Raw genomic sequence first — 13677 nt, forward strand, 5'->3', positions numbered from 1 at the left:
TCCTGATGATCGAGTTTCATCCTTAGGAGCCATGGTGGAAGGAAAGAATTGACTAATACATGTGCTGTGGCACATGCCCATAAATAAATTAGTAAGTAAATTTATGTATATTAAAATGAAGGGCTGTTGGCTACACTGCATGTGGTTCTTTGTTACTAGCCAGACTGACATCACCTTGTAGTGTACTCAATAAACTTTGCGTTCTCAAACAAAAAGTTTGTTGGCAACCCCTTGTGGTATTCAAGGTAAACTTGAAATGGCAAACTGCTCAAGTTAGTTAACTTTAATTTAGCAGGCAGCTATATCTTAAACATTCAAATTCAATTTAATATGGTTTGTTTTTCCAGCTTTCCACTATAATCGCTTAGCCTCAGTTCTTGATAGAAGTTTTCTTTCCGTTTCCATCCAGTTTATGACCAGCCACTTGAAGTCTCTGTCTTTTCTCCTGTGGTGACTAGTTTAAGTCATTACAGATCTCATAGTGGATAAACACTGAACAATTAATAATGAAATAGAAAATCTTGAGCTTTGGTGCAAGTTGGAGCCCAGCTCCAGTTCTGGTTCTACTACCTGTGTATGCTTAGACAGATTTTCCAGCTTCCTTAGCCTACTTTTCCTTTTCTGTAAACTAGAGGTAACATCTACTTTGGAGGCATGTTTTGGAGCTTAAGTAAGAAAATAATAGTAAAACTTCTACTGCTTAAAAGCTGTTTTGCCAGGCAGTGGTGGCCCATGACTTTAATCCTAGCACTCAGGAGGGAGAGCCAGGCGGATTTCTGTGAGTTCAAGGCCATCCTGGACAGGCACCAAAACAACACAGAGAAACTCTGTCTCAAACAAAACAAAACAAAACACCCCCCCCCCCCAAAAAAAAAGCCACTTCAGTTTCCTCTCTGATGATTCAACAGTTAAGTGTACTTATTCTCACAGAGGACCCAGGTTCAATTCCCAGCACCCACATGCCAACTTACAGCCATCTTTAACTCCAGTTCCAGAGGATTCAAAGCCCTGTTCTGGCCTTCACAGACACCAGGCATGCAAAGTAGTGCACAGACATACATCCAAGCAAAACACTCGTACATATAAAATCAAAGATCTTGAAACAAAACAGTTCCATTTTTCCTCCAGTTGAGGACTGCCAGCTTTTAGAATAAATATCCCCGTGGAGCCTAGTTAAATCTCCAGGCCTTGTCCCAGGAGATTCTGATATAGTGGGTCAAGTAGAAGATCAGAACTGTGGGTTTTAAATACCTCCTCTGGTAATTTTTGGGTTTTTTGTTTTTGTTTTGTTTTTGAGGCAGGGTCTCTCTGTGTAGCTTAGGCTGGCCTCTGCTTAACATCCCAAGTGCTGGGTTTACATATGTATACCTCCATGCCCAGCTCCTCACATGATTCTTTGTTTTTGAGAGGGATGTGTTCCTGGACGGCCTTAATTCCCTATGTAGATCAGGCTGACCTTGAAATTGTGACTGTCTACCTGTCTCGAACCCCGAGATAACAGGCTTTGTTCTCGTCTCTGGCTCCCTAGTTGATTTTTATTCAAATGACAGAAATAGCCTTGGAAAATACACTCCCTCAGTTCATGGGTCCCATGTCACACTTTGTTAATAAATAGCTTATACTGGGCTGGTGAGGAGGCTTAGCCGTAAAGGTGCTTGTGGTCAAACCCAGCAACCTGAGTTTGATTTCTGGGACCTACATAGAAGAATGAGAGGATTGACTCCACAAATTGTCTTCTGACCTCCACATGCATACTGTGGCACAGAAGTGTCTGCTTCCACCTCTAGTAAATAAAAATGTGTAAAACAAAATAGCTTATACAAAACCAAAAAATAAACATTGAAGAATACAAAATAAGAAACCAAAACCATTTATTTATTTGGTTTTTTTTTTTTTTTTTTTTTTGAGACAGTGTCTTACTATGTAGTTCTGTCCTGAAACTTGCTCTGTGGACCAGGCTGTACTCAAACTCACAGAGATCCTCCTGCCTCTGCCTCCTGAGTGGGCCACCACTGCTGGCCTCAATTGTTTACTTCTTGTATTTTCACTTTCTTGTCTGTATGTTTCTCCAGATTTAAAGTAGATAACTGGACTTGGTGAGCCCTTCTGGTTGTAAAATTTAACATTTTGTTCTTGCAACCTTAAATTTTTGGTATGGTGATTTTTTTTTTTCTTTTTTCAAGACAGGATTTTGATGCCACATTTTAAAAAAATTTTATTTTATGTACATTAGTGTTTTCCTTACATGTATGTCTGTGTGAGGGAGTCCAATCCCGTGAAACAGGAGTTACAGACATTTGTAAACTGCCATGTGGGTCCTGAGAATCGAACCTGGGTCCTCTGGAAGAGCAGGTAGTGCTCTTAACTGCTGAGCCCATCTCTCCAGCCCCCTGATACCACTTCTTAGGAGATATTCAATAAAGGCACTTAGATATTTTTATTCTTTGGGAATTTGGATTATTTTTTTCTCTGGAGACTCTGATAGAATTAACATAAGCAAAAAAAAATTTTTTTTTTGAGACAGGGTTTCTCTCTGTAGCCCTGGCTGTCCTGGAATTTGCTCTCTAGTCCAGGCTGGCCTCAAACCCAGAGATCCTCCTTGCCTCTGCCTCCCAAGTACTGGGATTAAAGGCGTGCATCACCACTGCCAGGACAGTAATTTTATGTTGAAGTAAACAGGGTATTTTATAAAACCTCCAGAATACAGTTAGGCCTCAGGAATTGGAGAGTACAGCACAGTAGAGAAATCAAGTCAGTCTCTCTCCTCCCCTCCCCACCAAGTTGCTTCAGTCTTCTTGTGGCTTTTTTTCCTCCTGCCTTCCAATGTGAGTGTAAAAAATGGCTTCAGTCAGCAGTTCCGAGTTTACACAAATTTTATTATAGAAAGGACTAATATGGAGGATGGAATGTCTTAATCCAATTCTATATCCCTGGGAAAGCAACCATGATTAGCATATTGGGTAAAGTTCTGACTTTTGATTGTGGTAAGACGCAGTGTTGTGGTGTAGGGTGGTTCTTTGAACACTGCTAGGATTCTCCATGGGTGGAGGTGGAGGAGACTGGGTTCATCATGCTTGTGAAAGCATCTCACAAGTGTTGCATGTTGCAAGTGGAAAGGAAAAAAAAAGGACAAAACCCCTACCCAACTCCATACATTAAAAAAAAATGTTTTTGTTTTGTATAGAACCTTTACAATAAGTTCTTAGAAAAAGTGATCTTGTGTCATATCCCTGACAGAGTTCTTCTGGGTAGCCTTGGCTGTCCTAGAACTCACTCTGCTCCCTGAGTGCTGCAGTCTTTATTTTTAAGATTTAAAAAGAAGTGTTAATTGCCTGCATGTATGTGACCATGCTCGTGTAGTACATGTGTGTTCTGGGGACTGAACTTGTGTCCTCTGCAAGAATAACAAGATCAGTGGTGGCACATACCTTTAATCCCAGCACTCGGGAGGCAGAGACAGGCGGATCTCTGTGATTTCAAGTCCAGACTGGTCTACAGAGGGAATTCCAGGACAGGCACCAAAACTACACAAAGAAACCCTGTCTTGAAAAAAAAAAAAACCAAATAAATAAATAAATAGAATAAAATAACAAGTACTTTTAACCATGGAACCATTTCTCCAGCCTCTCTGAAATCTTGAATAGTCATTTTTACTGGACATTGTTTAATTGGCAGTGAATTTTTAGGTCAATTTATGAAGCACTTTTTACTGTTTCTTTGATGATGCTGAGGTTTGAACTCAGGGCTTCACATTAGCTAGGAAAGCACTCTACCACTGAGCTGCACTGCAGCCTGATCATTTATAGTGTGTGTGTGTGTGTGTGTGTGTGTGTGTGTGTGTGTGTGTGTGTGTGTGTGTGTATTAGAGACGGAGTTTTACTGTGTAGCCCCTGCTGGCCTGGAAATGAAAGAAGTCTTCATGCCCAACATTACCTTTGTTTTATATCTTTGAATCTAATAATTTTTCAAATTAATAACATTATGTGTGGCCATAAGGGACATTGGCAGGATCACAGGCTTTTGAACCAATCTTGCATTTTAGTTTTCTCTGTCACTTAGTGACAGTATGGTTACCTGCTCTCTGTGAAATGAACATAATCCTTATCATGAATGATTTGAGAATCAAATGGCATGCAGTAGATAAAGCTCTCAGACTAAGTGTTATCCCTGCTGCTGAGCTAAAGCCCCAGATCACGCTTTTCCAGTTTGTTTTTTTTTTTCTGTAAAAGGGATGGGTGGCTAATGAACGATGGATTGCTGTTTTGTTATTAGAATGTAGTCTGTAGGGCTGGAGAGATGGCTCAGTGGTTAAGAGCATGTGCTGTTCTTGCACATGACCTGGGTTTGGTTCCCAGTACTCCAAGGGTGGTTCATAGCTGTCTTAGGTGTCTATTGCTGTGATAAAACACTGACCAAAAGCAACTTGAGCAGGAAAGGGTTTGTTTCAGTTTACAGTTCTATGTGACAGTCTATAACTGAGGGAAGTCAGGACAGGAACTCAAACAGGCAGGAACCTGGAGGCAGGAGCTGATACAGAGGCCATTGAGGGGTACTGCTTACTGGCTTGCTCTCCATAGTTTTCAGTCTGCATTTTTATAGAACCCAGGACTACTTGCCCAGGGATGGCATCATCCACAATGGGCTGGGTCCTCCCACATAGTCAGTCATTAAGAAAATACCTTACAGACTTGCCAACAGGTACATTTTATGGAGGCATTTTCTCAGTTGAGAGTCCCTTTTTCCACGTGACTCCAGCATATATCAAGTTGATATAAAACTAGCTAGGACAAGCTGGTGGTGGTGCACACCTTTAGTCCCAACACTCAGGAGGCAGGCAGATATCTGTGAGTTCCAGGACAGCCAGAATTATTACACAGAGAAACCCTGTATCAGAAAACAAAACCAAACCAAAACAACAAAACCCCCACAAAACAAAACAAAACAGAAAAAAACCCATACAACAAAACAACAACTTAACCAGGACAACAACCACTGTAAGTGTAGTTCCAGGCGATCTGAAGCCCTCTTCTGACCACCGTGGGTACCAGGCAAGCATATCACACACACACACCACATGGAATGAAATAGATAAGTCTTAAAAAAATGTTTGTTTGTTTCTTTTGTTGACAGGGTTTCTGTGTGTGGCCCCAGCTGTCCTGGAACTTGCTCTGTAGACCAGGTTGGCCTCAAATTCAGAGATCCACCTGCCTCTGAGTGCTGGAATTAGAGGTGTGTGCCACCAAAGCTTGGCTTAAAAAATTTTTTTTAAAGAATGTTAATCTATGATCTTTATATACAGCTTGCCTTTGTGTATGTCGGTGTTGTTTTGAAAGAGAAGACAGAAGAATTTAGATCTGGAAATCAGAAGTAGAATGCAAAAGGAAATAAATATTTTTGCATTGAGAGTTCGTTGGTTTTTATGTAGTCATTAATGATTTTAGTAAAATGTGTTTTGTATTTTTCTGTAGTGTCACACTGGAAAAGAAGTAAAACCGAACAAAAAACTATGAGTGGAATTCCTTCTTAAAAGAAGAGGTCATTATTGAAATTATGGATCGGAGCAAGCGGAACTCAATTGCAGGATTTCCCCCACGTGTGGAGCGTCTGGAAGAATTTGAAGGAGGTGGTGGAGGGGATGGGAACACTATCCAAGTGGGAAGAGTTTCGTCATCTTCGTATCGTGCAATTATTAGTGCCTTTTCCAGACTGACGAGTTTAGATGACTTCACCCGTGAAAAAATAGGATCTGGGTTCTTCTCTGAAGTGTTCAAGGTGAGTGGTGATGGCTCAGCTTATTTCATAGAGTTTCCTGACAGTCAGAATCACTGCAGAGTTAATAGCTGTTGATGGTGTTTTGTTTGGTTGTTACTGCTCTTTGAAGATGGGTCTCTCCATATAACCCAGGCTGGCCTTGAACTCACAGAGATCCGCCTGCCCCCACTTCTGAGTGTTGGGATTACAGGTGTGTACCACTACACTTTCACTGTTTCTCCTACCTCAACCTTCTGAGTGCTGAGATTACGTAAACTGTGAACTACCAGATATGATTTAAACTATTTTGAGAGACCTCATTCATATAACGTCTACTTGTTTTGTTTTTTTATTGTTAAAATATTGGCAATGGAATCCAGGGCCTTGTACATGCTAGGCAAATATTCTGCCACTGAACTACCTATACTCTCCCCTCCCAATGGGGTGTATGTGTATGTGTATATAAGTGTGCAAGCATGAGTGTTCTGGCTAGCCTCAAACTTACTGTATAGACAGGGCTAGCTTTGAACTTACATTGATTCAAATCTATTTCCTAAGTGCTGTGGTTACTGGAGTGCACTACCGTATCTGATCATCTCATATTTTAACATACACTATTTTTGTCTTTCATTGAGCATCTAATTTTAATAAAACTTAATTTTATGTGTATGGATATTTTGCTTTCATGTGTCTGTGCACCAAATTCATGCCTGGTGTTCAGGGAAGCCAGAAGAGGATATTAGATCCCCTGGGACTGGAATTACAGACAATTGTGAGCTACCATATGGGTGCTGGGAATCAAATCTGAGTCCTCTGGAAGAATAGCAAGTGCTCTTAACTGCTGAGTCATCTCTCTAGCCGAAAGCTTTTTTTTTTTTTTTAAATTACATTCATATGCACTTTGGTTTAAATATGGTTTGTACCTTCCAAAATGCATGATACAGTTTAATCAAATCCAGTGTAAAGTGTTATTTCATCTGTGGTGTTTGGAGGTGTGGCATTGGAGGTGATCAAGGTTAGATATGTCTTCGGTGTAGGGTCCCCTACTCTTGGTCCCATCAGAGACGGAGCAGAGAGTGTACCTCGGGTCCTGTGACACCTTGCTTTAGGACTCTGCTAGAAAGAAAGCCGCTTGAGCCTAAACCATCCATGAGCCCAAATAAACCTTTCTTCTTCTTCCTCTTCCTCCTCCTCTCCTTCCTCTTCCTCCTCCTTCCTCTTCCTTTTCTTCCTCTTCCTCTCCCCGCCTTCCCTCCCCATATGTGGCTAATACATAGACCAGAGGTTGAATATAGTCCTCAATAACTCCCCATTTTATTTTTTGTTTGTTTTTAAGACAGGGTCTCACTGGGTAGTTTTGGATGGTCTGGATCTCATAGAGACCTATCTATCTATTTATCTATCTATCTATCTATCTATCTATCTATCTATCTATCTATCTATCTATTTCCGAGAGGTTTCTTAGTATAACCTCAGCTGTCCTGGAATTTCCTCTGTAGATCAGGCTGACTGGATTAGTGATTTGCCTGCCTTTGTCTCCCTGAGAGCTTGGACTAATGACATGCACCACCACACCCATCTCTTTATATTTTGGTTTCTTGAGACAAGGTCTCTCTATGTAACCCTGGCTGTCCTTGAACTCACAGAGATCTCCCTGCCTCTGCCTCCTTGGTGTTGGAAGTAGAGGCCTTTTCCCGTGGGCATCAAGCTCAGGTCTTCACGCTTGTGGCAAGCAGTTTGCTAACTGAGCCCCCTCCATTGCGCCCTCTTTTCTTTTTAAATCTTGTAGTCTTTATTATTTTACATTAAATAGTATTACATTCACTTTTCTAGATGGCTACTCTGCTGTACCACTAACACTTGTGTGTGTATTTGTTACAGTATTGGAAACTGGACTAGGGCCTCTCATGCTAAGCAAGTGCCTTGCCACTGAACTCACAATGTAGCCTAAGGAGACCTTGAACTTTGAATCCTCTTAATCTCAGTCTCCAAGTAGCTGGGATTACAGGTCTGTATCACCAAGCTTGGTCCAAAATTTATTATCTATTTGATATTTTCCCCACTGATTAAAATTGTCACCATCTTTGTGTTATATTTTCCTATACAGTGTGATTTGATCTCCTTCTGGACTTCATTTTGAGTCATTAGTCTATCTATTCATATACCAGTACACATTGTTATAATAATTATGTGGCTTTGACATTTGGAAATTTAGCTCTCTTTTGTCCTTTTTTTATAATTTTCTTGGTATTTCCTTCCTTCCTTCCTTCCTTCCTTTTTTACTTGTATTTTTGGAGGAGTATTGGGCCTTGATCACAGGTCCTTCCTTGTACGTGCTGAACAAATGCTCTACCATTGAGTTACTTCTCCAGCTCTCTTATTTTTTATGTGAATTTTAGAACTAATTTCTAAAAACTGGCTCTTGCCATATTGAGATTGCATTTGTAGACTAATTTAGGCACAGTTAATAGCTTTTAAAATATAATTTTTATTTTTATCACTTTTATTTTGTCTGATAGAGTCTTATATAGCCTAGACTATCCTCAAACTCCCTAAGTAGCTGAGGATGACATTGAACTTTTGATCTTACTGCTTCTTCCTTCCAAGTGCTGAATTATAGGCATGTGCCACCAAGCCTGGCTTGCATGTTTTTTTTTTTTTCTCTCTCTCTGTGGGGTGGTTGGGAACAGAGTCTCACTGCATAGACCAGGCTGACCTTGAATCTGTGGAGACCTGCCTTCTGAGTACTGTGGTACGAAGCATGTTGTACTATGCCCTGACATTCAATATATATATATATATATATATATATATATATATACATATATATATATATATATATATATATATATATATATATATTTGTTTGTTTAGTATGTGTATGCATGTTGTCTGTGTGTGGATTTGTGCCTTGAAAGCCAGAAGATGGTGTTAAATCCCCTGTGAGCTTCCTAATGTGGGCACTGTGGATCAGACTCTAGGCCTCTGCAAAAGCACATACTCTTAGCATGTACTCTTCCAGTCCTGGCCTGACTTTGTTTTAAATGTTGAATTTTTTTCATGTAGCTAGTTTACTGAATCTAAGTTTTGTAATAGATTTGTTGTTGTTGTTTGGTTTTTCAAGACAGGGTTTCTTTGTGTAGCCTTAGCTGTCCAAGAACTTGATCTGTAGACCAGGCTGGCCTCAAACTCACAAGGATCTACCTGCTTCTGCTTCCCAAGTGCTGGGATTAAAGACATACACCACCACTGTCCAACTAGATTTTTTGTTTTGTTTTGTTTTGGTTTGGTTTGGTTTTTCGAGACAGGGTTTCTCTGTGTAGCTTTGCGCCTTTCCTAGAACTCGCTTTGGAGACCAGACTGGCCTCGAACTCACAGAGATCCACCTGCCTCTGCCTCCCAAGTGCTGGGATTAAAGGCGTGCGCCACCACCGCCCGGCTTTTTTTGTTTTTTAAATGTATACAGATTCTTTGTTTGCATGTATGCCTGCAGACCAGAAGAGGGCATCAGATTGAGTTGCTATGTGGGTACTGGGAATTGAACTCAGGACCTCTGGAAGAGCAGCCAGTACTCTTAACCTCTGAGCCATCTCTCCAACCCCATATAATAGATTTTAAAGTTGACTTGCTTTGGTTTTTCAGCTTGCTGATCGTATGTGAATAATGATACATTTATTTTTCTACTTCTATACTTTAATAATGTTTTTCTTAGCAAAGTGTTTTGATTTAGACGTCCTGAACATTTTTAAAATAATGGCTTTTGGCCGGGTGGTGGTGGCAGATGCCTTTAATCCCAGCACTCGGGAGGCAGAGGCAGGCAGATCTCTCTGAGTTCGAGGCCAGCCTGGGCCACAGTATGAGTTCCAGGAAAGGTGCAAAGCTACACAGAGAAACCCTGTCTCGAAAAAAAACCAAAAAACCAAAACAAAACAAATGACTTTTGGCATCTTTGTCTCATTCCTGACTTTAATAGCAATACTTGTAGTGTTTTCCAGTTAAACATTATATGATTCAGAGGCTGAGATAGATACCCTTCATTCTGTTAAAGATCCTTTTCTTTTTAGATTTATTTTATCTTATGTGTATGTTTTGCCTACATTATATGTATGTGCCCCATGTGTATATCTGGTGTCTGTGGAGGTCAGAAGAGGACATCAGGTCCCTAGAAACTGGAGTAATCTCTGGTTGTGAACCACCATGTGGGTGCTACTAAACAAACCCTGGCCCGATGGAAGAGTAACATGTGCTCTAAACTGCTGAGCCGTCTCTTTGGTCTCAATCTTCAAAACCTTTCTTTTTTTTTCCTTTTTGATTTTTTGAGTCAGGGTTTCTGTGTGTAGCCTTGGCTATCTTGGAACTCGCTTCGTAGACCAGGCTGGCCTCAAACTCAGATCTCTGTGAATTTGAGGCCAGCCCGGTCTACAGAGTGAGTTCCAGGACAGCCAAAACTGTTTCACAGAGAAACCCTGTCTCAAAAACCCAAAAAGGAAAAAAAAAAAAAAAGAAAAAAAGAAAAAGCACTATTTTAAGCAAGAAGCACAGAGTAAGGACCCATAGGGGATCAAATCATGAAAACTCTCATCATTTATTTTTACCATACTTCTTAGTTTTCTATGTCCTGGTTTCTTGTATTTGTTTCTTTACTCTTGAAGAGGTGACCATTGGCGGAATGGAATCCTGTGAGGGTATGTCTCCAGTGAACCAAGGACTTCATACTTAGGCTCTAGCTCCTGATTTTTCTTAGTCAGGCTGACCTCAAGTCTTGCTATGTAGCCATGGATGACTTTGAATTCTTGATCCTCTTGCTTCTACTTCCCCAGTGCTGGGATCACAGAATTGAGCCACCAAATATATTTCATTTTTTTTTATAAGCAATCATTTATGAGGCATTTCTTCATTATTTATGTATATTTGAAAGAATTGTATACAGTGTTTTCTGTTCTCTGCTAACAAGTTTATGAAAAGAAGGTCTAAAATATTTATGAAGCAAAACACAGATGGGTTATACATGGAATATAATAAACATTAAATCTATATACAGCTGTGCTGTAAGATGGTTTTAACTCATGTTTTTATTATCAAAACAATTTAACTCATCTCATGAGGAAACAGGCCAGTGAAAGCCCATGCCTGTTATTTTTAGCCTGTCTCTTAGGTTTTTTTTCTGTCCCCTAATTTCTCGTTTTCTGTGCCTGAGTATTGAAGAGGTAACACTTGAGGGGATGCCAGCAATAGATGGGCTACAGAGGACCCATCAGTTCTTAATAAAGACCAAGATTGCTCCTGAAACATCTGTTCAGGTAGCTGCTGCCCTCCTGTAATCCATCTGTGTGAGCAGTGAGCATGGATTTTACAGCATGATTGGTCAAGAAGGCAGACCGTGAAAAAGGAGTGTGGTGGATACCCAAAGACCACAGTGGTGACGAGGCATGTAGTGTTAATTTATTTTTGATGGTTGCTTTGTGCTACAGTGCGTAAGCTGAGCGGTTGCTAGAGACCACAAGGCCTCAGAGCCCTATGTGTTATAATTACTGTCTGACCCCAGAAAGTTTGCCAACCCATGATCTAATAACTATAGTGTATGGCTGAGTGGAAGCTAGATTTTAGTTTTGATTATAAAGTGCCAATGATTATAGAACCTTAAAGGTCAGGGTAAATGGAACATCAGTGACAATGAAAAGAAATATTTGACTTCAGATACAAGTTACACAGGCCACTTAATGACCTTCAGCTGCCCTAGAGAAGAAAAAGAGAAAAAAGTGGGGGGTTGGGATGGTGGCCAGCTATGCTGTCACATGCCTTAAACCCTGTCCCGGCACTCAGGAGGTGGTCTGCCTGGTCTACAAAGTAAGTTGCAGGTCAGCCAGGGCTACACAGAGAAACTGTGTCTTAAAAGCAAACAAATAAACAAACAAACAACCCAACTCCCCCTGTTCCCCAAAAGGAAAGAAATAAGATGGAAGGGCTGGAGAGATGTTTCAGTGGTTACGAGCACTTACTGCTCTTGCAGAAGACCTGGGTTTGGTTCCCAGCACCCGTGGCGGCTCACAAACATCTGTAACTCCAGTTCCAGAGGATCCAACACCATCTTCGGCCTCCACAGGCACTAGACATGCACACAGTGCACGTACATACATGTAAGCCAAACATTCACACAAATAAAATAAATCTTAATAAGTAGAGAAACAGTTGAGGAAACTCTGACCTCCATGTGCATGTCTGCATAACATGCACATGTGCGTGCACATAGACATACTTCCTATTTACCCAGTTAACTAATGGAAGATTTCATTTAATTTTTCCTCAGAAGAAAGAAATTGACTGCTTTATTAATTTTAATCTATTTTTGCTATTTTTAGAATATGAGGATTTATATATATATATATATATATTTTTTTTTTCCCACTTTGTTATAGAGCTCATACTGATTCATTTTATGTTGCAAGACCAAGACCAAGGCCTTTCCAACACCCCCCCACCCCACCCCCATCCCGCCCATTTTTTTTTTTTTTTTTTAAAAGAAACAGTTTCTCTATAAAGCAGCTGTCTGTCCTGGAACTCACTTGGTAGACCAGGGTAGCCTCAAACTCAGAGAGAGATCCACCTGCCTCTGCCTCCCAAGTGCTGGGATTAAAGGCATGCACCACTACTAAGCCTTTTTTTTTTTTTTGAGACAGAGTCTCACTACATAGTTCTGGCTGGCATGGAACTCTGTGAATTTGCAGAGATCCACCTTTGAGTTCTGTGATTAAAGGCATATGCCACCATACCCCATTCTTGATTTTTGGTCTGGTTTGGTTTGGTTTTTGGATTTTTTTTAAGTAATTGATTTATTCTTATTTTATGTGCATTGGTGTTTTGCCTGTGTGTATGTCTGTGTGAGGGTCCCCTGGAACTGGAGTTAACAGACAGTTGTGAGCTGCCATGTGGGTGCTGGGGATTGAACACTGGTCCTCTGGAAGAGCAGTCAGTGCTCTTAACCGCTAAGCCATCTCTACAGCCCCTGGTTTTTGGATTTTTGAGACAAGAGTCTCTGTATTATGTAGCTCTGGCTGTCCTGGAACTTGTTATGTAGACCAATCTGGCCTTGAACTTGCAGAGTTTTTGATTTTGAAGGTTACTTTAATTCTCTGAATACTTGAGCAATTCAATTCTGAAATGTTTGGTTCTATAGAGAAAATAGACAAGGGCAGGCGCACACACACACACACACACACACACACACACACACTCTCATACACACACCTTGCTCATGAAGATGAAGAAAGAGTTCTGATTTTCTCCCATTAGTATTTTACTAAACAGCAACACAAAATGCCAACTTGTAAGGAGCAGGAAACTTACAAGCTAAAAGAACCCAGTGTTTGCCATCTGGTTGGTACTGAAATACTGATTTATTCATGTTTCTGGTTATGCATTTATTATTTAGCACACCTTCAGCTTGTCATGCAAACTCTAGCATTCTCAACAATTGTGGTTTAAGGAAAGCAGAGAAACATTTTAGCAAACAAATATTGTTCTATGATGTTTATTTTTGTGATTGGGAGGTGGTCTTAGTTGTCCTTATAGGTGTGTGTGTAACCATGCTGGGCTTCATGCATGCTACAGGTGCCTTCTACCACTGGAGAAACACCCTTAGGCAGAGGTTGAGTTTTTATATTCTCTGGTAGCTACTAGGTTTCAAAATGCTAGTACTAGGCTGAAGATGTAGGTCCATAACATGCTTGCCTACCATGTATGAGGTTCCAAACCAAACACCCCATAAAGTGGGTATAGAGGTGTGTGCCTATAATCCTAGCACTTGGGAGGGAGGTAAAGGCAGGAGGGTCAGAAATTCACGGTCATTCTTTGCTGTATAATATGTTTGAAGCCAGTCTGGACTACTTTTTTGAGATTCTGTCTCAAAAAACAGCAAAAATGTTAGTG

General features: G+C 40.5%; 1 protein-coding gene across 2 annotated transcripts in view; it reads left to right on the forward strand.

Moving 5' to 3' along the window:
• Tesk2 (testis associated actin remodelling kinase 2) overlaps positions 1–13677 on the forward strand; it is a 101891-nt gene that overhangs the window by 27722 nt on the left and 60492 nt on the right. For both annotated transcript variants that reach the window (XM_006986560.4, XM_076564830.1), the window contains exon 2: positions 5469–5772. In XM_006986560.4, coding sequence (XP_006986622.1) covers positions 5551–5772 — 222 coding nt within the window. In that variant the 5' untranslated portion in view covers positions 5469–5550. The remainder of the gene's footprint in view (positions 1–5468; positions 5773–13677) is intronic.

Source organism: Peromyscus maniculatus, chromosome 2 (genome assembly GCF_049852395.1).
Source record: "Peromyscus maniculatus bairdii isolate BWxNUB_F1_BW_parent chromosome 2, HU_Pman_BW_mat_3.1, whole genome shotgun sequence".
NCBI lineage: Eukaryota > Metazoa > Chordata > Mammalia > Rodentia > Cricetidae > Peromyscus > Peromyscus maniculatus.